This window comes from Terrapene carolina, unplaced genomic scaffold (assembly GCF_002925995.2).
Source record: "Terrapene carolina triunguis isolate 2854851 unplaced genomic scaffold, T_m_triunguis-2.0 Scaffold33891, whole genome shotgun sequence".
In the NCBI taxonomy this organism is placed as follows: domain Eukaryota; kingdom Metazoa; phylum Chordata; order Testudines; family Emydidae; genus Terrapene; species Terrapene triunguis.
In genome coordinates, this window is record NW_020698242.1 from 10,282,741 (window position 1) to 10,309,646 (window position 26,906).

Sequence of the window (26,906 nt, forward strand, 5' to 3'; positions counted from 1 at the left end):
TAATATGGCAACAAAAGAATGATTTTGTGTGTGGACAGCACCCCCTCTACAGGGAGGTGGCTATTAGTGTTGTTGATGAAGTCTTATCAGATTTAAAAAATAATAATTAAAAAGTGGAGGGGAAGGAGGAAAAAAAGCACCCCTCATTAAAATTAAACAAAATCTAGCCTTCATGGGTGGGTTGCTTGCAGAATTACAAAGATTCAGTTGCATTGAAGTCAAGATAGAGGTGGGTATTTTTTCTGGATTCCATAATCCTTTGCTCCATGCATGGCACATTCTCCATTTATATTTTAGCTTCAAACCTCCCAGTGAAAAATATTAAATATTCAAGGTAATAAAATAGATTATTATTTCTATACTATATGTTCAGCCTAGTGCAAGGGAGCGTCACCTGGGATATCCCTTGAAATAACCCCTAGACCACTGCATTGCAGGCAACGCAAGGCACTTTCTCAAGTGATCTAGTTCGGCCTGAAGTCGCTCCCTTTCCGAGACAATCTTCTGCTTCTGGTTCCTTAGTTCCTGTAAGGGAATAGGAAAAAACAAAGTGAAAAAGGGGACATTGACACCTCTCTCCAGCGTGTGCATCTATGGGGGATATATTATGCTCTTCTGCAGGGGCAGGCCACTGGGTTTGTTGCAATCAACATTTGGGTGGTTTGGTGGGCAGATGGAAATGACAGCAAAGTTGGATCAAATCAGAAGAGCTGATTTTCAATCATGCTGGGGTAGTCCCGTTGAGTTTCCCCTGAGTAAGTGAGCTCGGAATCAGACCCACATGTTTTCCTCAAACTTTGTGGCATCTGTATTTTTCTCAGCACTGTTCCTTCTTACATTTGTCCACCCTACTGCCTCAAAGCTCCTGCCCTAAGAATGGAGATCCTGACATCCAGCCTTGGCTGGAGCCGGCCCATGTCTTTTTCCTGTGGTGCAGAGGTGGGGAACCCTGCAGCCAGCTTTTCATTGGGCCAGACAGGAAACTAAAAGGGATGGCAAAACTTGTACTGCTGCATTTAAAAAATCCTACATGGCAAGTGTTATAATAAACCTACTGCCCTGCACATGCTGAATTCCCAGTGATGGTGGGGGCACTGAACGAGCACAGAGAATCACAGGGGAGCAGTTCTGCCCTACAAGTTGTTTATAGGTTTGCACAGACTCTGGATGGGTCTCCTTTCCTTGCTACCAGGGTCATGCTGCTTACAGTGACCCTGTCTGCATGATACTTGCTAGTGCATTTTTATTCCAGAAGATGCTGTAAACAAATGGGCAGTAGGTCATCTGAGAAGCATGCTATTCTATACAGGTTTTTACACCACACTCATCACCATAGTGTCTGAGTGCTTCCAATAGTGCAATAAGCAACACGACTACACGTGTCATGTGTTGGTTCTCTTGTCCTCACCGGCACATTCCCAAGGGCAGACTCCAATTTTCCTCTACTGGGGTTCCAGTAGGTTCGCCCCCCCTCCCCCCCCGAGCATGTCAAAGTGTCTATCGCTCACCGCCATGCTGTGTGACAGCTGCTCTGCAGTCAGACTGAGACTGTAATGCTGGGCCTCCAGCCGTCGGCACTGTGTCTGCAACACTTGGCGTTCCAGGTTTTGTTCTGCAAGCAAATGAGAAACAATCAGCCTTGCATGGTATCATCAGACTATTTGGCTAATAGCATCTCTGGTCTGGCTAGTCTTTCCCACACCAGGCTCCTGAATTCTCACCCTTGATGTTGGCCTTCTGAAACCTCAGAAGGTCACTGCCAGAGGTAAGATGTCAGACGTGCCAGTCTGCTCCAGCATGGACCTCGCAACCTTCATCCACCACTACTGAAATGTTCTCACCATATCATGTCATGGAGATTAAGGACACCACCACTGTAGCCAATGATCAACTGCGCAGCAAACTACATAACCTCATGGATGGAAGAGTCCTCCATATCTTGGCCTTTTTCCTAAAATTTGTGCACCATGCTGCAATGTTCCTAAGGTGTTCATTTGTGCATTCACCAGACATGACCGCTGGCATTCTTTAAACCAAGCACTGGCACACTGGACAGATCTGTAAAAAGTTAAGGCAGGATACTTCTTGCCAAATTCTCTCCTATTCCAGCAGGATTAACTCTGCCCTTCCCAAGTAGATTAAAATAAATTCCAGGCAGTCTACAGTGCCTCTAGAATGCAGCATGGTGCTGGTTCCAGACTTACCGCCTCTTCAGAATGTAGGCCCAGCTCCTAAAGGTGTTTAGGCTCCTATCTTCCATTGATTTCAAATGTGCTCAGTTTGCATAAAGGAAGGATTTTTTTTTAACTGCCAGTCATGCAAATACAGCCTAGGATCTGAGAGACAAGCTGGGTTCTTTATTGCTTGTGCATCATCAACTAGGTGCCTAAATACCATGGGAATGGAGAACAGGCTCTGCAGCTGGAACAAAGATTCTATTGATGGGTGAGCCAAAACATAGCATCCAGGTTCCTCTCCCACAGCTCTGTTGCCTCTGCAAGGCTAACAGGAGTAAAAGCTTATTATGGCATCAGACAAGAGTCCGAATATATACAGGGAGCAGAGCTGTTGAGAGAGGTCCATTTCCCCCTGTCATTTTTCTGACTCCACACTTTAAACAGAGACTCTGCTCTGTGTGGAGTTTAACCATCCAATACCACTTTTCCTAAGGCAGGACTGTACTCCTGTCCAAAACCCCTCCTTCCATGCGCAGCCTGCTTTGAGCCAGATGACTACCACCACCCATGGCAGAGGTAGCTACATTATAGTGGTGCTGTTGGTGAAATACTTTGGGATCCTCCAAGATGAAAGGCTCTCAGGAATGCAAACTAGTATAATCATGTTCTAAAGGAAAGTAAGAACTGATCTGCAAGACAGCCTGATGTCAAATAAAGGGTCCGCAGCTTATGGAAAAAACACTGCCGAAGCTCCTTTGAGAAAGCTAACAGCACCTTTCAGTTTTCTAAAAGACAATTTAAACTGTATTCATAAGGATCTGAGTACGTGAGATGTAATTAACTTCCAGGGTATCAGAAACATTATTGGGTCTTGCACACTAACAAAGGATTTATTGCCGTGATAAAACGAGAGGGGAACCTAAAGCAGCTGATCCACTGGAAGCTGTTCAATATTTCTATCGTCTTATCAAGAACACAAAGAATAATCAGCGCGCCGGAAAGTAAAACAGCATGTAGCAAAATTTGTGCAGCATTGAATGTGTAGAGCATTCATAGGTGTTCATAGGTTAGCCAGCTGTATTGACGCTGAAAGGTTGCTGTGTATTTTTGATAACCATCTAATCACGGAGGACTAATTGCAGTGGCATGAACAAACACCTGAGTCTTAAGAGCTGGAGAATCAGGTGGATACCACAGAGATAGGTGCTGTGGAAAACAGATTAAATTAGATTCACCAATAATGGTAAAAGATGCCCCAATCCTATTTCAGACTCTGAGTTGCAGCCTACACATGTATTTATAACTGCAATAAATTAGGGAAAGACTTGGTGATCAATCTGCATTTGTGTTTTCCTGAGACTTGGCTCCAGCTCGCCATTTGGTAATTAGCTGTGTTGTAATTCCTAAAGTGTCTCTCTCCACAGATGAGACTGACAGCCCTTAAGTGAAGTGTTGTTCAAAAGAAAATGACTCACAGCCCCTTGGGTGCAGCGCATGCCAGTGGCTGAGCTATCTGATTGTTTTGGGGCACAGTGGAGGGTGCGCCAGGTCACCGTTTGACACCTGTATGGCATCTCCATTGCCAGCTTGAGGCGGTGCATCAGCGGGGTTATTTTTAGACACATTTCAAGAATATAAAGCAGGAGACTAAGGAGAAAAACATCAAGGGGTTTTGCGCTCTTGAATCCAGACTCCATTTCGCTGTGCAGCCTTACAGACACTGCTCTAAGGTGCTGGGTCGTATTAATGAATTTTCATACACACCTGTCGCCTTTATGTCTATCCTCTGCTAATTAACAGCCTTATGCTTTTCCACAGCCCCTTCCCGTCGGAGGATCTTAAAGTGCTCGACAGATGTGAATAAATTTGCCTCACCTGTGAGACTGATCTGTTTTTAATCCCCATGGTACGGATCAGGAAACTAAAGCACAGAGTAACATGCCCAAGGTCCCAATGGGTCGATGGCAGAGCCAAGGCTCGAACCCAGTGCTCTTGGAAACTAATAGGCACAGAGCAGTTCTTATCATTATCAGAGAGACAACCCTTCAGTATTGAGAGAGCACAGTCAAGCAAGCAACTGCAGCAACAGGGACAGCAGTAGCCTGCTATTCCTTCTCCACTCCAGCTGAGGTTGAAGTTGGAAGTTTCACCAAAATTCCACCTTCTCCTCTTACATTACAGAAAATGTAGTGATGTGAGCACCCTCTGAGATGGTAGCAGAAATACCACACTGTCATTTATAGGACTGAGACCTCAAGGTGACAGGAGGGCTTGAAATCGCCTTGATGTCCCATTTGTAATCCTTTTCCCTTACCTTCTATATGTTCCTGATAAGCTTCGAAGATTGCCTCAATCCCCTGCCATTTAGGTCTAGGGTACTCCTCGTCTTCCTCCTCCTCCTCCTCCTCCTCCCCCTCTGAGTCAGAGTCCTTGTCCTGTTCGGGTGGGATGAGCCCCTTTCGTGCCAGTGGGGTGTCTTGCTGCCCATTCTGTTGAGGCAGCTGGACCCTGCTTGAGGTCTGAAGCTCAGGAATGTTGTAATGGATAGAGGTGTCAATTTTGTGGTTCTGCTCTGCAGTAAGTGCTGCTGCACTTCCTGAAAGCAAGACAGGAACAGAAAACAATCAGAAAAGACGACTTCTTATGTCCTCAGAAGACATTTCAAACTAAACAGGGCACATACTGGAAAACATCTCAAGGCCCGGGCCAGCGCGGATAGTCTACATGAGCTAATTCCACAGCTACCACCTGCGATCAGCCTAATTTCTGGGTGTCAAAGCATGTCCTGCAATGAAGTATATTAGGACTGATTTTCCAACCCTTGCCTCCATCCGTGTGCATGCACCTGCTCTGCACTAACACCTATGCACACAGGTGGACATGCACAAGTGGGGGCCAGGTGTTGAAGCTCCACTGACAATCAGATTCGTAGCAGTGTCTGGTTACTGTACCAGGCAGCCACAAAGGCTAAGAAGCTTGACTCCTCATTTGCTGGAGACAAGAGGAGTGTGGGAGCTGGGGTGTGGATCACCTGGCCACTAGTGTCTGATTAGAATTCTCTGTCTCCCTGCTTGCGAGGAACAGTCTGACCCTGACTGTCCGGGCAGCCCATGTGGAATCACACTGGTTGATAAATCTAAAAAGGATGAGTGACTGAACTCTATGCACTTGCATCAGTGTGAAGAGAATGCCAAATGCAAGGCTGCAAATTCCCTTGCACACCCTTTGTAACAGAAGGTGCAGTGAGTGCAAGAAAACTCTTTTCACAATCCTTCTCTAATCCTCACCCTCTCCTGATGGCACACACGCCTGGAAATATGTTACTGCTTTTCTAAAATGCTACAACTATTTTGTGTATTACAGTAGCGCCTAGTGGCCCCTAAGCTCTTTAGGGGGAGATCCTAACTGGCAAGATAAGAGACAGGGCAGGAGGAACAACAGAAGTGCAGAGAAATGATGTGACTTGCCGTAGAATCATAGAATATCAGGGTTGGAAGGGACCTCAGGAGGTCATCTAGTCCAACCCCCTGCTCAAAGCAGGACCAATTCCCAACCAAATCATCCCAGCCAGGGCTTTGTCAAGCCTGACCTTAAAAAACCTCTAAGGAAGGAGATTCCACCACCTCCCTAGGTAACCCATTCCAGTGCTTCACCACTCTCCTAGAGAAAAAGTTTTTCCTAGGTCATACAGCAGGTCAGTGGCAGAGTTGGGACTAGAGTGCCGGTCTCTTGCCTGTCAGTCAAGTGACCTAATCACTGAATGTGTGTCCTTAAAATAGGCTTCTTATTTAAAAACATTTTTGATCAGGTTGCATTAACAAATGTGCTGCCCTTGGGTTATTAATTTGTCTATAAGATTAACTTTTCTTCCTCAGTGTTGGAGATGTCTTCAGTAGATTTTAATGGCTCTCTGAGCCAGTCATTGCATACATTTATGGCCCCGTACTGTCTACATTTTTTGTATGCTGCTCCTCTCTGCTTTCTTAATACTTCTTTTTAATTTTCTGTTAACAGCTGCTCCCTACACACTGTAGTAACTTTACTTCTGCCCACTGAAATTAATGAGCTTTTCAGTGCGTGAGCCATATTTTCAGTGCCTCTCATGAAGTTCCCATATTTTTACCTCCTACTGTAATTGTTCAGGCTGTTTCAGTGATGGGAAAGCACAGATGTATTCATAATTTCCAGAAACAGGTTGTGCTTCATGCTTACATTGAGTACCCACATGGCTGGCAGTCAGATGTGCTTTTCTCCCTTCCCATAATGGTCATTTCTAAAACTTTTTTTCTAGAACACGTAAGAGACAAAAGCATGGCTGGCTGGGGAATTACTGTCATTATATCTGTACCAACAGCCAGATTTTCTAAACGAACTCCCGCATTTTTACATGCACAAGTTTTGCACGCACTTTTATTTCAGGTCTAGGTTTTTTGTGCACACAAACTGCCATGTATATGTGCAGATGTCCTTTGTGTACACAAACTGGAGGTTTTGATGTCTAAATACCTGACATTGTACAAGCAAATAAAGTTTGGCCTCTATTCAGGATCTGCACGTGCTAAAACTCAGGTGAGGAAAAAAGTGTGCGTGCAGAATCTTACATGTGCAAAAGTGTGGACACTTGCTTTAGAGCTTAGATGGAAGCCTCATTGAGGCTTCAGTACAGTGCTCTTATTTGTACACATATACTGTTGCTGTCTCCCCCTCCATTTCCCCTCTGGGTCTGTCCCATTACCTTTGTGCTTCTGCAATGCTTTCTGTGTGGACTGCAGCACAGACTCGTGAAACTGATGTGCAAATTCCTCAGCTATGAAGGGCTCCCATGGCTTATTCTTCCCATTCATGCTGTGAGAGAGTGGCACCGGGATGTCCTTAGGCAAAGGGCCCCTGACATAATTGAATATGCTCAGGCTCTTCTTCCCGGTGTGCCCATCGTTCAGCCTGGGCTTCTCAGCAGAGACCGGAGCTGGTTCCTTGGCCCTCTGGAGCTCGTGCGGTCTCAGCTGTTCTAATCGGCTGGGCTCTGATGTCTTTTGAGTGTCTGGCAAGGAGGCGGTGATACCAACAGGTTTATCTGAATCCACAGGAAATTGCTGCACCTGGAGCTCTTTGGGAAATAAAACATAACAGAGTTACTAGTGGTGCTTGGGACTGATTCGGATGAGATGCTTGATTCGAATGTCCCTGCGTTCCCTGAGGCGTTACTGAATGGCCGGACACATCATGGCTCTGGGGAAGGCTCTCACACTACTCTTTGGTTGATTTGCTGTTTTCTAGAAGAAGGTCCATTCACACAGCACGGGATAGATCTTCCTCCAGCTGGCTGGGGCTGGAAGAGAAATCCTGTGCCAACTGTCAGGTGGGCCTGTAATGCTAAAGGACCTCTAAAAAAACCCCAGCAGACGTTGCAGCTGCAGATCAGTTCACTGCACCTTGGACTGTCTGGCCCATGACTGTGCACAACTCTCCCCCAGGGCACCCCAACTAGGCTCTGCACATGCTGTAGAGGCCCTTTGAAAATCTGCCCCAGGAAGTGTTTCAACACCAAGCCTGCAACAGGCCTGACCCTCCCCCCTCCATCACTTCAACAAACTCTGCATTAGCCAGGTACTGTGAAAGCCACCTGTCTGTCTTTGGAGGAGGGGGCAATGGGCAGAATGACAGGTGAATGTTGCCCATTTTATCCAGTTCAGTTATGAAGAGGTTATTGGTTGGACCCAGCTCCCCTCTCGCTCATGCTGGTGTAATTTCACTGACATCAAAGTAAAACCAGTCAAAGTACGAGGATTATCAGGCCCACTAGGTGCTCACTCTTTAGTCCCTATGATCCAATTCTCAGGAGCACCATGGAGGTCTGTCCATCCGCTCCATCCCACTTTTCTCCCCCCCGTCAGCTCCTCTGCCCTGCTACTTACCAGCTGGGGTGAGACTGGGACTGTCCCGCGGGGAGCTTTTCACCACCACTGCTGCCGTCACACTTTTCTGCTTCATGGCATGGAGCATTTCCACCAGTTTCTCTTTATCTGCAGGGTGGGAAGCTGAGATTTAGTGCAGCCTTTGCCCATTGGAGCAGAGATAAGTAGGAAGATGCCGCAAGCAGACAGCACAAGGGCAGCTTTTGGCTTTGCAAGTGCATACATGGGAAATTAGTCTCACTGGAGTTACAGCACACAGACACGAACATGGCACTTGGCCAGCACAGGGCACAAAGGCAGCAAAGGAACAGCAACTGATTTTGCAGTCGCTACGAATCAGAGCCTGCAATGGGCATTTTGCTGAACTAGTAGGACGTCACTGCTTGTGCCCACTCAGCAGCATACGGCACTGTCCATAATCCGGGTGGTGGTGGTGAGCACGGGGTTAAGGATGCTTCCTGTATCAGCTTAGCTGATCTATCCAAACCTGTTGAACAACAGGACACGAACGGCCCTGTGTGTTGGCTCCGGGGAGGGGGTGGCTACCTGGCCAATGGAGCCATGCTACTCTCTTGCAGCACTGGGCAGATTCCCACCAGGCTGCTGACGGGTTGCATGCCAGGTCATGGGAGAGATGGCATTCATGTGTTTAGGCTCACAACTGGATTGCAAATTAAACATTCCTTTGGATGCCCATTTTTATCACACTAGCTGGGGATGCCCCAGCACCAAAGGGTTTCATTCCTGGGCAGTGGAAAATGCCCTCATTTTGCTCACCACAACCAAAGCACAGATCAGGAACAGGGCAGGCTGGATCTACCGATGAAGCAAAGCAGCTCTAACCAGCCTGCAGCAGAATGAAAACCTTGAAATCAAGAGTTAAGTGGGCATCTTCAACTCAGACTAGTGTCACTTGTCCCAGAAGTTCAGGACCTGCCTTGCAGAGGTGCTGAGAACCTGCAGCTCCCCCTGACTAATGGAACTGGGGGTGCTCAGCACTTCTGAAAATCAAACCCTAGGGGTGCTGTGTGTAGGGGTGGGGAGGGAAGTCACAGCACCATGAGGCAATGCATCATCACAGGGCAAAAGACCATCACCATGTTGTGACACACAAGTTCATGGAATTGAGACATTTCTCCTAGTGCTGCTCTAAAGCCCATGGCCACCAGCGTTGTGAGCTCCCCCTCCTTTCACTCATACCATAGTGACAGGGCTGTATATGTACCTAGAACGTCATCTGCAGAATCCAACACACCACATCCCTCCCCACTGGCCTGCACGGATCAAGCCGTACCTTTCCTTTTCTCTGCGCTGATGTGAGTCAGGTTGAAGATGGTCAGGAACCTCTTCTTCTCCTCGAAGTTGGGGCTGTTGTTCATTTCGTCGGGGCTGTAGCGCGTGGAGAGTGGGAGCCGCGGTGAGGGCGTCCGACGTTTGTTCTGGACTGTGGGAGGGGATGGACTCCTCTCCCTCAGCATCCTCCGCCTCTTCCTCCTCTTCTGAGTCAGCAGCTCCTCCTTCTGCTGCTGGGTGGTCAGGCCAAAAAGCTGCAGGAACTCCAATTTCTGGAGTTTGGCAATGGGAAGAGCCACATAAATGAGTAGTTTCAAAGCTCAGTGGGACTTTTCTTCAGCTGAACAGTGAAGAACCTGCTGCTGTCATGTTTCCCTGTCATATACTTCTCTCTATCTAGCTAGGTTCATGGGGGTATAATTCCATGTACACCACACTGCTTTCTGGGGACGCTTACGCAGTCTGGAAAGGAATCCATAATACTAAAATCAATGGCACGGGAAACCCAGCGTCTTTTAAACAGAGAATGAGCTGTTCAGTTCCTCCCAAACCACAGATGTATAAGCCATCCGGAAAGGGGACAGGATTGGTGGCCAACCTAAATGCTGAAGACAATTCAGCCTGTCAGCAGGGAGCATGGAAAGTGCACCACTGTGCTTGTTCAGATAAGAGAGCTACAGGCTAGCGGTCTAGACATGGGACTGGAAGGCAGACTTCCGAGCACTCCTCCTCCTGTTGTTGTTATTAAATATTTATAGTATGGTAGGACCAAGGCCCCCAGTCGGGATTGAGGCCCCATTGTGTTAGGTGCTGTATAGACACAGTAAAGAGACAACCCCTGCCCCGAAGGACTTGCAATTTGAAGACACAAACAGACTAAGGGTAAGGGAAGGTTATGGCTCGGACACTGTCTCTCTCTATGGCCCCAAGCAAGTCACTTTACCTCCCTGCCTCAGTTTCTCCATCTGCCCGATGGGGTAATAAATCCTCATTCTCCTGTCTCACACAGGTTAGTTAATGTTGGTGAAATGCTGTGAAGCTGATTAGTGCAGTGGGCTACACATTAATAGAGGCCCTCTTCCAAAGGCTGGCAACGGGCTAAGCAAGCCATGGCTAAGCCTCGGGTACAGTGAGGCGGTGAGAGGAGGATGATCCTACAGCCCCTTTTCCGAGCTGAGAAAAGCTCAGTCTCTCCTCTGCATCAACTCTCTGAAACCCCCTCACTGTATCTTTCCACCTCGTCCAGTCACCTTCCTTGTCTGAAAACACCCCTTCCATCCTTTCACTGGGCCCCTTCGTTGTGGCTTGCCTCCTGCTGCTGCTACTTACTTATCTCTGCAGTGGGAAAGGTCTGAGAATCTATACAGAGCAAAGCCACAGTGTCCTCAATGGTACTCCTGGGCTAGAAACATACCATAGTTGTATCCTAGGCTGCTCTGCCCCATAATGCCCAGTGACCATATAGAGTCTGAGCTGGCTCAGGGCACCTCACCCATAGGACTGGCCACAAAGGCTCAAGAGTAACCTCAGCAGGATCAGACAGCTGGCATACCTCCGAGGAAGTATCCAGTTTCAGCGGGGGCTGCTCGGCAACGCACCGGAGATGGGCTCTCACTTCCTCCTCATCACTCTCGTCGTAGGAGTCATCCAGGTCATAGTAATAGCCTGTGCGTGAGAGACGCAAAGTGGGACGGTGAGGCCAAGAGGCGGGACAGACAGCTCCCTCCCCCCCCACCCCACTCGAGAGAACCCGTCAGAGCTCCATCAACTCAGACTTGGGTAGCTTGCGATGAATCCCAGCCAAGTGACACGCCGGGAGGGCTCAGCAAGCAGGCCTGGAAGAATTGCCCAGCTCTAAGGGCTTGTGACTGGACAAAGGACTCCCTGCAGGAACTGTTTTCAGCCTGCTGTGTAATTCACAGAAGCGGCTGGCTGTACCCTCAGGGGGCTGAAGGCCATGCCATGCAATAGGCCTACAAGTGCATTTCAGTCCGTCTCCCTGGGCCCATTACACAGGGAAAAGAACAGTCCAGGGCATGTGTGCATGTACCTACGTCACTACCTGAACCACACGGGGTGCCGTGGTGACTGGCAGCAGTTTGGGTTGCATCTATGATGCGTGGGGAATATATTCTCTACGTGCCAAATGTCTCATAGAAAGCCTGCTTTTGAAATGTTTGAAAGAGGCTTTAAGCTATCACTGGTCCTTTATTCATAAGCCTCCACCTGGGAAGCGCAGCTGCTTTTAGTACCAGGAAGGCAAGTGGCCAGGATTTGGAGGCAAAAGTGGGGAATTATCACTAATAAACCTCTACAAGTTCACCACAAAACGGCTTTTCTCTCTGGAATAATAGCACATAAATGGCTGAAATCTTGGGACTGGTCACAGGCTAGCAGAATGTGCTGTGGGTCCCAATGGAAAGCTGGGAAGTCCCCTTCCCAATGGGATAAAGCTCCCATTTCTAGTCTTGATGAGTGGCGAATTGGTGAGTTCTCAGACCGCTATTGGCTCAGGGCTTGTCGATCCTGGGGCTTGGTCCTTTTGGGTTTGGAGTGGGAGGAGAAGAAGAAATAATTTCCCAGGTTGGTGATGGGTTTGTTTTTCATATAAATGCAGCTGTCTGAGGTGCTCAGTAGTTTGACACACTACAAATAATCCCATGGGAGGGGGATTCATGATTAGAGACACAATTTATTACAGCCAACTGCATGTGCAACTACGATGATTGTACACTGGCCATTTGGATGTACAGTCATGGTAACGGAATACGCAGAATAGGCATGTGTGTCTGTGTGCTTAGATAGGCTTGCGTGTGTGATCATATTAGCTGATCTTGATTCATAGATTCTAGGACTGGAAGGGACCTCGAGAGGTCATCGAGTCCAGTCCCCTGCCCGCATGGCAGGACCAAATACTGTCTAGACCATCCCCGATAGACATTTATCCAACCTACTCTTAAATATCTCCAGAGATGGAGATTCCACAACCTCCCTAGGCAATTTATTCCAGTGTTTAACCACCCTGACAGTTAGGAACTTTTTCCTAATGTCCAACCTAGACCTCCCTTGCTGCAGTTTAAGCCCATTGCTTCTTGTTCTATCCTCAGAGGCTAAGGTGAACAAGTTTTCTCCCTCCTCCTTATGACACCCTTTTAGATACCTGAAAACTGCTATCATGTCCCCTCTCAGTCTTCTCTTTTCCAAACTAAACAAACCCAATTCTTTCAGCCTTCCTTCATAGGTCATGTTCTCAAGACCTTTAATCATTCTTGTTGCTCTTCTCTGGACCCCTAATCTTTCAAGATTATTCCCTGCCGATAGAGGAACTCAAACTAAACTGACACCCCACACTTGAGCAATACACTGGGAGCGGATATTGATCTGCAGCTGAGATCAGAATCCCTGCATATGAGGAGGAGCTCCCCTGAAGCCAATGGCCTTCCCCAGAGTGCACTGTGGCTGATAGCCCATGCCCCTCCCGCAAGCATTCGGAGTCATGTGTAGAATTTGCGACACATTGGGTCTGCAGCATCAACAGTTGTTCAGATTAAACATCTGCAACCTTGCAGATCTGTAACTGCTCCCTGCCTGTCACAAGAAAGCAGCTTCTCGGATATGCCCAGCCAGGTCAGTGAGGAGTTCAGGCCCCGCTGAATAGCCTCAAATAAGGATGTCCTCCTGGGTACATGGAAGCCATGAACTACCAGGCAGCCTTCTGCAGGGAGGGGGTGGAGTGGTGTGTCTCATTTTTATGGCAGAAGCATCTGTGCACTGCAGGAGTGACCAGCGTGCCACCCTGGCATAGTACCCAACATTGCAGGAGACACGGCTCACATGCACGGCAGTGTAGCAGCCTATTGTGCCGTCAGCTGCTTCCACTAGCTCCAAAGAGTTAATGGGCAGAGGCAGGCGGTGGGCCAAGTGCAAAGCAGAAATAACAGAACGTTTGGTGCCAAAAGGGAATAGAAGAGAACTGCAGCATGCCGGCGAGCCAAGAGCCAGCCATCTGAGACACAGCATGTGTCAGCAGCAGAGACAGCAGCAGCCCAGAGAATGACTGTGTAGCTCCCATGCCCCAAATCCTCCTCTCCCCACCACAGAGCAGTCTCCTCCCTCTGTTCCTATCCCTGCTTGTACAGTCCTATTAATATTTAAAGCCATCTTATTAGCCTCGGTTCATCATTTATTAATTGGGCATGTCTGCAGCGGAGGATGTACAGAGCTGCTCTGATTTGGCGTTCAGCGTGATTTGCATAGGCAGTGGGGACAGCAGTGTGGTCTGTCTGCTCGGCAGAGGTGTCAATTAGCTCCCTGGAAGACATACGACCCCACTACCAGGGCTTGTTCAGAATCAAAGGTGTTATTGTCCTTATTTAATTGTCTTGGAGAAACACACACACACACACACACACACACACACACACACACACGACAATGCTGCTGCTGCTTTACTGTGTTTGGAGCAGGATTCACAGCCCTGAAAACTCCAGTCCTCTCTTCATCTCCAGAGCAGGGCCAATGGCAGTGCTGCCCGGCTACTGCATTTGACCCGTCTCAGAGGAACCCCCTCTAATGAGCACGGTCCATTCAATCTTTGTCTTTTACATGGACACAGACAGGGGTGCCAGTGAGAGCCAGCCATGGTGGTGGGTGAGTGAGAGAGACAAGAGACTTGTTCAACAGGAATTGGACTAAGATATCCCCATCCTGAATAATTTCACGCAGGCCACTGATCAGCCATCAGATGGTCACAACTTTCATCCCCTGCTGACCCCAGCTGGGTTTGAGCCTTTGCTCTAGAGGTTAAGGGCTCTTCAGCTCATTTCCAATCTTCTGATCTGTCCAGTTCCCCCTGCTCAAAGCTACAGCCCTTTAGCACTGCTTCAGTTTGTTTCTATTCTCAGAGCTTGTCTACATAGGACGTTACTGCGCGACGAGCCAGGGTTTGATCTACCGTCCAGGAGTGCGCTTTGGCTACTACTGTTTGTAAAGTGTAGCAAGTCAAAGCACTCTCCCGGCCTGTTTGTGCCCCGTAGCACAGGGTGTTATGGCACAGCAAGCTACTGTGCTGTAGATTCACACCCTGGCTCGCAGCGCAGTAGCATCCTGTGTAGACAAGCCCTCAGTGAGATGTCATGTTCAGCGCTACTGCGGCACTGCGGCTGGAAGGGACTCCTCAATGCAGGCACTCACCTTTCTCCCTGGCTTCTCTCCGCCTCCGCTCCTCCAGGTCCAGTTTGCTGACTAGTTTACGGTGTTGCTGCAGGAACTCGTCGTAAACGTACATGGGGTCGTGGGCCCTAGGCAGCGGGTGCCGGTAAGGTGAGCTAGGCTTGCTGGGCAGGCTGACCTCAGCAAACTGCCCCGGCTGGGAAAGCGATGCCCTCTGCTGGTTAAGGATGGTCTGTGTGGACTTTTCCAGTTCTGCCAGGAAGGGCCCATGGGAGAACCCACCATGTTCCGACGCCCCAGGCTCCCTGGCAGGCTGGTATTTGTCCAGTGTCTCTCTCTTTCTGGCCCCTTCGTCCAGCTTCTCGGGGCAGTATCCTCGTTCCACCTTCACCAAGGGGATGGCTTGTCGGCTGGGCTCGTACTGGGCAGGGTGGGCATGGAGAGAGTGATTCTCCTGGATCCTGCGTGGCTCCATATTGTTCTCCAGCAAGGACACAGGGTTCCAGAGCGAGGTGGGCACTGGATGATGCTGAGGTTTGGGAGAGATGAGCGGAGGGGGCCCTCCAAAGTGCTGTGGTTGGTCTCGGCCACTTGGCTCATGGCGGTTTGGTCCTGATCTGTGAAACAAGAGACCCACAGTAAGTTAGAGAGGTGTCAGCAGGATCATAGAAGCAACAATTTTGGTGCCACTGGGGGACACTTGAATAAGAGGAGTGCATAGCAGTCATGCCCTGCCACTGTCACCCAAAGCAGACCTCGCAAAAGGAAGCTGCTCCCATGCTGCTCATCTGCATCCTTTCACATTGCTCCTGGGGGAGAGAGGCTCCCATTCAGTAAAGGGTCTATGTGAGCAAGTGCATTTCAGGGCCCCCTGACACCAGCATTGGGAGCCCCTACGCAACCCCAGCAACAGGGGAGCTTCACGCTCATTTCCTTCTGAACTTTACCAGAAACATTCAGCTTTCGTTTTGATTTTAAGGGCCAGATCATCAAAAAAGATAGGTGCAAAAATGCATGTGCAATTCCTCACCTCATCTACGCAAGCAACTGCCGCATCAGTACAGCCACACGGGGTGATTGCATTGCTGGCCTTTTTAATGCATCTGTCGGCATTGGTCACCCAGTTGGCACCCTCCCCCCCCCCAGTGGGAACGATGGGCACATTTGCACACTCAGCTTTGATAAATGCAGCCTTAAGAGCTCTTTAGAGTGGTGTGATTTCTCCAGGTGAGGAAACCATACCACGTGACCTGTAAGGACTAAGGCTATGGCTACACTTGCAGATGTAGAGTGCGGGAAGTTAAACCAGCCCTCGGAGACCGCAACAGGGAAAGCGCTGCCATGTGTTCACACTGTCAGCTGCAAGCGCAGGGGCGTGGCCACATTAGCAGCTCTCGCAACGCCACAGAGAGCAGTGCATTGTGGTAACTATCCTAGTGTGCAAGTGGCTGCAGCGTGCTTTTCAAATGGGGTCGGGGAGCGTGACAGGGAGTGTGTTATGTGTATGTGAGGGGAGAGACAGTGAGTTTTGGGGGGCAGAGAGTGTGTCAGCATGCTGTCTTGTAAGTTCAGACAGTGGCGAGGGAAGGGGGAAACCCTGACATCAGCCCCCAGCCCCTGCCTCACACACACACACACACACACACACACACACACACACACACACACCTGCCTCTGCAACAGCAGCATTCCACAGTAATGGTTTGCTTTGTCCCGGAGCAGATAAGCATGCCGGCTGTCAGAAACAGAGCTTTGAAAGGGGACAGTCACATGCCTGCAGCCCAGTTCAAAACAATGACCAGAGTGGCCACTTGACTTCAGGACTTTACAGAGGCCAATCACAGCGCAGTAATGCAACACATCGTTCACACTGACACCCCGGCGTTTCAGCCAGGGCACAGCAAGGTGGAGGTGGATTACCAGGGGCGCTCCAGCTGCGGAGTCCAGACGCTCTAAGTGCCTTACCAGTGTGGACACCTCAGGAGTTAGGGCGCTCTAACTTGCAAGTGTAGCCAAGCCCTAGGACACATCTTGGGCCTCCCAGGGGAATAGCCAAGAGATGGCAGCAGGAAAAGAGGTATTCAGATTATGAAGGCATTTAACTCTGGGACGGAAGAAAAATTCCCTGCTAAACTGCATCTTCAAGGCTTGATAACCAGATAAAGGGCCTTCAGACTGCCTCTGAATGCAACTGGCACGACATCTAGTGGTCATTTGGTTAACTGCAGTGGATAATACACAACTGTGGAAGGCATTCACATTATGTATAGACCTATTCCATTATCAGCTGTTGCAGGATGCGATTACAGAATTAAAGACTGCGTGGTAATGCATAAGTGAACCTGGGAAGAACTGAGATGGCACAGTTACCCTTAATGCCTACATAATTTGGGGAGTATTTAATATGTAACCAGTTTGTCAGGAATCAAGTTACTCTCTTTCTGATGCATAAGCTTTAGTCTGAATTTTGCCCCCTTTTTAGGTTAATGAATCATTTACAAACCGATCTGGAGTCTCCCTCAATGGCTTTGTTATTTAGAAGCATTTGATAAGCAACTGGCCTAAAAAACAAAGTTGTGACTCAAGGCTGTTTGCAAACAATTCATGGTTCGTTATTGGTCATCTAAGTCATATGATATGGTATTTTCTTGCCCAGATTGGACAGGCTTTCTGGCTCTTAAACACCTGGCTAAAAACTCTCGGATTCACAAACATTTCCCCAAATACCTGCTGGTCAAGCCCATGGATCTTAACCATCGAAGCTCGGCACTTTTAGTCATCAATTGCTTGTTTAGCTATTTGACCCACCCTAGTTGTCAATTCCCCTATAGATATCTTACTTCCAGCCCAAGGCTCTGATCATGCCTCTTGATTGTTGTGGGTGCACTGCTGTGCTCGCATGGAGCTCTGTTCAGTGGGGATCCGCACAGAAGCAGCATTTTACCTGCGTGGGTCCCAACGCAGGACCCAAGGGGGTAAATCTACTTTTTAGCCATCTAAACAAACCACCAGATACAGCCTCTGCCCAGGTTCTGCTGAACAAAGGCGAGGAGATGGGGCATGGCACTCAGCGCTCTAGAAGCACAAAGGGAACGACACCGTGAAACCCTTCTTAAGTAACCGGCAAAGGAATAAAACTGTTAGCAGAATAAATATTTCATGCGCTGAAGCTGTGCATTTAACAGTTTTCCACTTCAGAGCCCCGGACCTCCGTGCACTGAAGCATCAAGTTCAGATCAGTGCTACAATTTATAGCGCAGCTGCCATGGAGCTGTGGAAAGCAGAGGTACAGACACCCACAGTGAGCAGGAGACGAGCCTCTTCCACTTCCTACCTAGAGTGCTTTCCCCCTGCCAGCATGCATGAGCTCTATAGGCCTGTCTAGTATAGATCGATCCTGTGCTAGCTACAGAGCTCTGGAGAAATTGGCCCATGTCACAGCAGCCTGCTTGTTTAATAGACCTTTAAGAAGGCAGGGAAGCAATGCGCATTCAATTCGACATGGCAAGGTAGCAGGGCTTCTTATTCAGTCATGATGGACGTTAACCGGCTCGACTGACATCTCAATTGTCAAGCATGAGTGAGTCCTCTTCGAGGGAGATGCAGCACCTCTGCTGAGCAAGGCAGATTAGCACCCACACGCTTCCTTGTGGCCGCTCCCAATGCAAGCCTCCCCACCCAGCCAGCCTGCACTTGGGGAGGGGTGGAGGGTGAAGAAGCCCCCAGCCCCCACGCACACACATTCTGGTCCATGTAGTGGAGGTGACCTTGAGCTACTTGCTTGGGTTTGGGGAGGGATGAGAACGTGGAAGTGGAGAGTGAAATGAGACTTTACCATTGTGCAGCCCTGCAATCAGCTCCCTATTATACCTGATTAGTTTAGCTAATCCCCTTGATACCCAAAAATGACAATGGAATCCAGTGGCAGAGATGACTGGATGAGCCAGCAGCGCTTAAGTGCTCAGCCACAGAGCAAGAAAGCCAGCATCAATCAGCCCCAAGGTGGCAGGGTTAGAGAGAGGGGCAGTCACATCAGGAGGCGTCGAAGGAGGCGGCGTGCCGCTCTTGCCCCACTGACCCCTTGTAATTTGCTGACCTGCTCCCAACGCCGAGGGCAGACGTGGCGCTGCAAGGTAAGAGAGGGGTGCTGCGCAGCAGGGCTAGGCTGGCATGCAGCTTGCAGGGGGCTGGCCGGGATTCCTGGCTGTTCAGGAAGGCAGGCTACCATACTGAACTCCCCACTGCACCCAGGGCTCAGCTGGCGCCTGACAGATGGAAGCGCTGATGGAGCACTCGGACCTGGAAAGAATCTGGACTCGTCCTCTCATTAAATAACAACGAGATTTTGCCCCTGTATTTACTGGGACTAAAGGTAGATGCTGGTGAATGGTGCCACACTGACAGCCCTGCAGCCCCAGAACAGGTCCGAGGCGGGGCAGCAGCGCACGCTGCTTCCTCCTGCCCTGCCAGGGTGCCTGACTCCTAATCTTGGAGGAGCTGCCCCTCGGGGGTGCCGTGGCTCGCTTCCCCTGCAGTCTGAGTGTTTTCATACTGCCAGCCAGCGTAGCAATTAGCAACATCTAGTCACTAGCAACTGGCCTGAGGTCACCAGACTTATCTCACGCAGGCCACTGAGCAGCTGTCAGGAGATATTAAATTGCTGTCACTGCCAGCACAGACCAGATTGGAACCAGTGAGCTAAAGGGGAAAGACTCTTTAACCCATTGCCCACCCCTCTGAGCCAGCCCGTCCCTACGAGAAAGGGGCTCTGCCAGCCTTTTGTGGTAGCCCAGCTGCTCAGACACAGCACGGAGCCCTCTTAGGTGGACTCAAGCAAAGCCGAGCGCTTCCGGCCAAGGCAGCAGGTGCCTCCTGAATCACACAAGCCAGGCCTGGCTGCTCTACTCCAGAGAGTCCCTGTCCATCCCAGCGCTGGAGTCAGCCCTTACCTGGGGTTCTCTGGCCGGTGCTCAGCTTCCGGCTGGTTCGGCGGCCGCCCGATCTCCAGGTGCTGCTCCAGCACTTGCTGCCGGAACTCCGACACCTGGGACTGGCGGTCCTCCTTCTCCTGCCGCAGCCGACGCTGGCGCGCCAGCCACTTCTCCTCCTCGTTGGTGCGCTGGATGAGAAGAGCTGTGGCCGCGCTGCTCCCGGGGAGGGGGAAGACGCTGTGGCTGGAAATGAGGCTGGGCACGGGATGGTGGGAGGCGGGCGGCTGGTGCAAGGGGTGCTGGACGGGCTTAGGAGTTGGGATGGTCGTGTCCTTGGGTTTCTCTGCAGGAGGAAGAGGACGCACTGCAGTCAGAGAGAACTGTTGTCTACTCTCAGCCCAGCCAATCAGTTTGCAGATGATAGGTGGGCAACTAGGTGCAGTGTTCATTACATGAGGCAGAGCAATGGGAACGGTCCCCAGAACTCATCCCCGCTGGAAACCCAGCACCCCAGCACAGATACTAATGAGAGTCCGACTAACATGCAATGACAGCCAGGACTAGCAGCTGCAAGATCTAGGCTTTAGCCTTGACCTCACCACAGGCTTCCCATGGGATCTCGGTTAATACCCCTTCCTGCCTCACCTGGGGGTTGGGAGGCTAAATTCACCTGTCTGTGGCATTTCAAGGATGGAGGGGGGCTGGAGAAGGACAAAGCTTTGGTACGTCGCTAGTGTCGGGAAGCTGCCGGGGGCAAGCCTACCCCATCCTGTAGTCAAGAGCAGCCCGTCTGCCCAGAAATGGCTCGGCAATCGGAAGGAACCGAGAGGAACCCAGTGGCAGTCATTTGGGTTGGGGCAAAATCCTGGAGCACGGCCTGGTTTGTGACTCCCTATTGGCTGGGCTGAGTCTTGCTGTGAGCTTCCAGGTGAACTCAATGCAAAATCCCAGGGCTGTGAGTCTCATAGAAGGCCCAGACGAAGGACAGGCCCCTGGGAAGTTACCAGTGGGGCTTGGCTCAGCTGTGCCTGGGAGAGCAGCCAGCCTGGAGTGCTCCATGCCAGGGCTCTGCGGCACGTGGGGGGAATTACCTGGTCTGTTTGGCGTCAGCTGCTCGGCTGGTTTCACACGCTCCTCCGCCGGGTGGCTCCTCAGCCCGTGCAGCTCTGCCACTGGCAGAAATGGGGTCTCCATGGCTTTGGCCAGGTTCATCTCCTTCTCCCGGGCCCTTTCTCGTTGTCTCTCCAGCTCTCTCTCCCGCTCCCTCTCCTTCTCCCGCTCCCGCTCCAGCTCCTTCTCCCGCTCTCTCTCCCGCTCGCGCTCCTTCTCCCGCTCCCGGTCGGCTTCCCGCTCCCGCTCCTTCTCGCGCTCCCTCTCGCGTTCCCTCTCGCGCTGCCTCAGCTCCTCGTCCATCTGCAGCCTGGAATCACCAACAGAACAGCAAAGTTAGCATCTCCACGGGCCTCCCCATCCTCCCGCCCCAGGGGCTGTGCACGACCTGACACGGGACATGGAGCCCTTTACCTCTCCGCGGTCAGACTGGACATCCGCTCGGACTGAAGGGCAGAGAGCGACGAGTGGGGCAGCTCGGTGGGGTACCTCACTCCCGACAGATGGAGGTGCATGGCTGAAGGATGAAGAGGTGGGAGCGAACCAGGGGTTGGGATCGGGTAGAAGGGGGACCGCAGGGCCGAAAGGCAGTAGGAGTCATCCATCCTGGAGAGAGAGAACGGGTCAGGTTGAAAAGCTGCACAGCTCCCCTCTCCAGCTGGCAGCAGAGGCCAGGAGTGTGTGGCTACTGAAGGGAAAGCACCTGCTGTGGGAGAAGTGACTTCACGTGTATGGCAGACTCTAGTCAATCCCCCAGGGATGGGAATCCCAGCCTGACTCTACCACTACAAACCGCCCGGCAGCTCCTCAGAGCCTCTCCCAGTTCGGGTTCAGGCCGGCTCCCATCACTGCCCCTCTCCCGACCTTCCACAAGCCTGCCTGTGGAGAGCCATGGCTCCATACCAAAGGAACTGCACGGTACAAGCACCGGACGGGTCCTCGGGCTCTGGGGAGAAGCTAAGCCCAGCCAGCTTAGCAAGAGATTTCCCAGCATCCTTTGCCTGCAAGGGGGATCTGGGCTCTGTGCTGATCTTTCCTTTCTCTCTGGCGAGGGGATAATGAAAGGGGTTTCGGCACTGCTCCCAGCAGCGGAGCAGATACAAGCCTGCCGTGAAGGGTTCACACTCAAGGAGCTAGTTATCAGCCCCGCCGCAGGAATCTCCGCTGCTGTGGTAAATGACCTCCCTGGAATGCCTTATTACCATTGTACTGAAGCACCCGGGGAACCATCAATTGTGGATAAAGTGTACTTATTTCTGTGTGGCTTCCAAAGCCGACGCTAGGGTAATTGATTGCACTGCTCTGCCTCAATCCACGGCCCCCGCAAGGTTTGGTGAGCAGCCGCTGTCGGCTGGACGCGTGGAGAAAAACAATCGCTGCCCAGCCCCGAGCAGTCCCTCTCTCCCCTGGCCTCTGATGCTTACCTGAAGGCTGGGTGAGGGAAGGGGTGGTGGGCCAGGTAGCCGGGGTGGTAGTAAGCGGCGGCGGTGGCCGGATCCAGGCTGATGGGCGGCAGGGAGGACATACGGAGTTCCTCAGCGGTGTGGTAGGGCCGGAAGCTCCGCAGGTAATCTTCAGTGACCGCGCTGGGAGGCACCACATGGTGTACAGGCCGCTGCAGGCTGCTGGCGGGGCGGGATGGAGGGAGTGTCAGTGACCTTCCCAGTCCAGGAGATTCGCAAGCCTCTGGATGGCCTCATTAGCTTGGATATGGGGAGGGGACTGGGCTCCCAATGCAGAGCCCGGAGAAGGGGCAACTCCTACTGAGATGCTGGCGGCTGAGCATAGGAAGTCACTGCAAAGGCAGAGCCACAATCCACTCTGTGCCGGCCGTACCCTACCAGGCTCGCTACCTTCCAGCACCTGCGTCCCCCTGGCGGGGCACTTCACCTCCAGGGGCCTGGCCATCCCCAAGCCATGCTGCCCGGAGTTAACGCAGCAGAATGCAACCCACCCAGTCACCCTCTGCTCAGTGAGAGTCGGCCACAGGCAGAGGGAGGAAGGCAGCTTGCCTGGCCCGAGCATCTGCCTGGGAATGGTGGGGCAGTTTGAGTGGAATGCTGCCCCCCACTGGTGAGAGCGATCAGCGCAGCACCTTTAGCTGGCAGAGGCCATTCCAGGGAGCAGCACCATCCCCTCAGGGTTTAGATCTCCCCAGTGAAATGTAACCCAGCACATTTGCCATACAGTCCTTCAAGGCAGTGCATGAAAGTCTTAGGTCTGTGCTGCTGGAGATCTGGGTTGGGAAGGAGCACCGGTGACACACCCAGCATTGGTGTTTGGAATGCTGGTTTCCAAAGCAGTTTGTTTTAATTACACCTGGTCCTGCCCAAAACCGCAGAGCTGCCTCCCAGCTCCCCCAGGCCTTGGAGACACTTGGGGCCAGTCCTGGCCTTGAACTCTGCAGCTCAGGCCCACCTTTGGTTTGAATTTGTCGCCTGCTCCTGGGTTGGTTGGTTTGAGGTTTTGAAATGTACAGGGAGAAAGATGTATTCAGAGTTGTGGTTTGGGTTTGTGTTGGAAGAACCCCGGCTGGGACGGATGGGAGCGTCGCACAAAAACCACATGGCTCAAGGCAACGTCTGTGATGAGCTTCTAAGCCACAGAACACATGTCGTGGAACTTGGTGGGAGGGGAAAGGGCGAGTATTACAATGGACCCTGTCCTAGGTGAGCCACTCCAGGGACCAGCAGAAGCCAGGTGGAGCTAGCCTGCGGTTGCAGATCTCGCTGTGTTCCTCGGTTACTTCTATCTGCGCTATTTCAGGAGCTAAACAAACCAAACACCCACCTACAGGAAGGCCTGCTCTCCAGGGCTGTAGAATTCTTTGGGGAACCCCAGAGAAAACAGCCACAAAGGAACTCAGCCTGGAAAAGGGCAGGCAGACGCCAGGCTCTGAGAAGCAATACCAGGCCACCCCGCTGCGGGATGTGTCAGAGCTGGCAGCACACGAGTGAACCCGATGCGGCATCCTGCTCCCGGGGACGTGACTCACTTTAAAGGCTGGAAGCGGGAATCCTGGACGACGGAGGTGGGGGGGATCCCGAAGGAGTAAGGCGTCCCGAGGAGGTGAGAAGGGACAGCGGGGCCCCCGGCTTTCTCCTGTGGGAGCGGAGGCTCGGCGATCAGGCGCTCCCGGCTGCTGCTGCCTCTCGATCCTGCTTCTTGCTACAAGAAAACAAACGACCACCCCACCCTGAGTGTCAGGGAAAAACTGTCCTGGGGGGCAGGAAGCAGATGCATCTGGCCAGGAGCTAGCTCAGTGCTCCCTGCCCAACTGGGAGTCGCAGGGTCTCCCTGCTGAGGAACAGATCCCCAGCAACGGGCCTCCTGGAGGAGTCTGTCCCATCCTGCCCTGCAGTCAGACTCACTGGAGGCTCCCTGGGCTGTAGTCTAGGGAACTGCTCAGGCCAGACTCCCACTGACTGCCTTTATCCTGTCCTTTGGGAGCGGCAGCATGAGGGTGGAGGGAACTGCCAAGGCCGGGTCACTCTGGCTCTTTGCTAGGCGAGCCCAGCGATTTTTGATCTGAAGCGCCTAGATCCAGGGAGAAGTGCTTCAGCTCAATAAACCCACCCGTGGCCCTGATCTTCAGGAGGGCTGAGCGCACGCAGATCCCCCTGACTTACAAGTGACTCTGCGAGTGCCCATCAGCTCGGAAAACCGGCGGGTGGAAAAGGAGATGGAAGTGCTTCAGGAGCTGACCCGATGGGAATGTTGCCAGAGGGCGAACAGAGGAAGGATTTCAGGACTGCACATGTGCACACACTTATATACACACACTCGCTTCCAAACCTTTCCGAAGTTTTAAATAATGTACGAAAAATAAAATCAGGAGGGTTTGGAAACAGCTGGTGGTAACCACCATCCCTACTGGGCTGAGAACGCACAGACCCGCGGACACGCTGAAAAGACAATATGTCTGAGCTCCAGGGGAGGAGGGAGCGATCCGCACGGGGCCCTCCTTCGCACGCACGCCAGCAGATCATTCCTGGAGTAAGGCTGGCATCAGCTGGGATGGCAGCTGCTCGCTTGCCATCCCAGCTATTCTGGCACCACTGACACAGAGAGAGAGAGAGACAGAGGACATTAGGAAGCTGGCGTTCCTGCCGGGATAGGGCAGGCTGGTCTGTAACCAGCAGTTCCCCTAAGCGGCCCTGATATCAGCTGCGAAGGCAGCTGCTTGCCTGTGCTGTCACAGCTATTCTGGCAGCACCGACGCACACGTGAAAATAAGGGAAGGAGGCACTGGGGCTGCTGTTGCCACCGCAGCCTTTCCTCCTTTCCCTGGTAGGGCTGCATGGCCCAGGGAGCGCCCACATGCTGCATGTTCTCCGCAATCTTTGAGGGCCTGGTGGGGGAGAAACCACTGGGAGGAAAATGGAGCTCTGTAAGGGCAGGTGGGCACTGAACCCACTTCTGTACCTGAGCTGTGGGGCTAACCCTGCCCCCCAGCCTCCATTGCTGCAGAACCCCTTGGGCAGGGGCTCTCTTGCCCTCTCTGCGGCCTCGGGATGGCACTGCTCCCAGGGCCGCAGCCCAGGCTGGCTCTCAGAAGAGCTAAGGAAAGAACCTGGGGAGAGGGAAGGGAAGCAGGAAGAAGAGAGGTGAAGGGAGTGAAGGGAGGGAGAATACAGCCAATGCGTTTGGAAGCTGCCAGATAGCACCTAGATCGACAGCAAACCCGGCGGGGGAATGTTTAAACCGAAATGAAGGGGAAAAGCTCCTTTCACTGAAATCATGCCAATAAGAAGCGGCTCTGCTGCGCTGGACACGGCACAAAACATCCTAACCCCACTGGGGCAGGGAGCGTCTGTCTGTTCTGTGTTTGTACAGCACCTAGCACATTGAGGCCACGAGCCACAACTGGGGGTCCTAGCAGCTATAAAACCCTGCTGTGACGAGCCCATGCTCCAAACTGCCGAAGCGTGGGAGGAGAAAGCGAGGCACAAAGAGGGACCCGCCCACGCAGCAGAGTTGGGAATTCAGCACAGGTCTCCTGAGTGTCAAGCCATTGCCCTAACTACCGCACGCACTGGGCCCCCAGGCCAAAGGACGGAGCCTGTCCTCTTAACAAGCTTCCTGCCGGCAGGGTGGACAATGCAGGAAGCCCATGCACCCTACAACGCACCATCGGGTGATCAAATATTCACCAGCTCATGGGCTTTTCTGGCTGACAGGCCTTGTTCGATGGGCTACTCCTTGTTTGGATTTGGAAGGAAATCCCATTCTGTGAACCGTTTCCCCTCCCGAGGGGCTGCCACGCTCCAACGCTGGCTCCCGGCCATCGAGCACTGACCCAGCGCGGCTCCCGGCCGAGGACATGCAATATTAAATGTCAGCAATGTTATTTTTGCCGAGCCTGCATGTTGCTCAGGCCCGTTTAACGTGCGTTGCCCCTGGCGGGGAGCCAAGCAGCGCTCTCCGGCTCTCCCTGGCCCCTTGAAAGGGATAAAACCCTTCTAATGGCTCTGCAGGAGCGGACGCTCAGCGGTACCCTGGATGTGTGCTGAGGCGGAAAAGCAGTTCAGAGATGTCAAAAGAAGTCAAAATCAGAGTTCAAGCGCCTCCCTGGCCCCTCCCGGTGCTGGGTCTTCTGAGCATTTCCAGAGCCGCTTCATAAAGAAACACAGGCCAACCACCATCCCCACCAGCCCTTTCACTGGGGGCTCAGACAACTGCCCTGCTCCGGAAAGGAAACAGTTAACACCGCCATCAAAGACTTAACCCTTTCCTTGCCGAGAGTCCTTTCCCCAGTCCCTGGGGAAACGCTGACACACTGAATTGCCAAGGGATCCCAAGACAAACTCAGCCTCTTCAGAGCACTCTGTTAAGTCATTCATCCTGTTAACCCCTTCCTGTCCAGGACTAGACACCACTCTGCTTTTGAAAACAAGGCGTACGGTTTTAACAGTGAGGGTAATTAACCAGGTTCCCAAGGGCCGTGGTGGAGTCCCCGTCACTGGCCATTTTAAAATCCAGATGGGATGTTTCTTCTAAAAGCTCGGCTCTAGGAATGATTTAGGGGCGGGTCTCTCACCTGTGCTGTGCAGGGGTGATCACAAGGGTCCCTCCTGGCCTTGCAATCTAGGACTCTAAGAGACAGTGAGCTCCTTCCCCTGCAGGACGAGACCTGGGAGTCCCCACCTACCTCTTTCCCTCCAGCTGCTCTAAGGATTTCTCACCGTGTGCAGGGAGACCATTCTGTTTGCAATGGCTTACTGCAGCTGTGGACAGTTTATAGCCCAATGGGCTACCAAGGACAATACAATGACTGTAGCCCACATGTATTATTGGGTAACGGGATT

The 26,906-nt window shown here is 51.9% G+C and overlaps 1 protein-coding gene across 3 annotated transcripts in view; it reads right to left on the reverse strand.

The window, feature by feature from the left end:
• Positions 1-263: 263 nt before the first annotated feature.
• LOC112108572 (genetic suppressor element 1) overlaps positions 264-26,906 on the reverse strand; it is a 231,507-nt gene continuing 204,864 nt past the window's right edge. For all 3 annotated transcript variants that reach the window (XM_026663682.2, XM_024202760.2, XM_026663683.2), the window contains exons 4-16: positions 23,594-23,766; positions 22,023-22,220; positions 21,013-21,204; positions 20,580-20,908; positions 19,507-19,831; positions 14,579-15,174; positions 10,938-11,050; positions 9,387-9,657; positions 8,093-8,200; positions 6,913-7,284; positions 4,492-4,773; positions 1,509-1,612; positions 264-525 (exon numbers count right to left, since the gene is read on the reverse strand). In XM_026663682.2, coding sequence (XP_026519467.1) covers positions 391-525; positions 1,509-1,612; positions 4,492-4,773; positions 6,913-7,284; positions 8,093-8,200; positions 9,387-9,657; positions 10,938-11,050; positions 14,579-15,174; positions 19,507-19,831; positions 20,580-20,908; positions 21,013-21,204; positions 22,023-22,220; positions 23,594-23,766 — 3,198 coding nt within the window. In that variant the 3' untranslated portion in view covers positions 264-390. The remainder of the gene's footprint in view (positions 526-1,508; positions 1,613-4,491; positions 4,774-6,912; positions 7,285-8,092; positions 8,201-9,386; positions 9,658-10,937; positions 11,051-14,578; positions 15,175-19,506; positions 19,832-20,579; positions 20,909-21,012; positions 21,205-22,022; positions 22,221-23,593; positions 23,767-26,906) is intronic.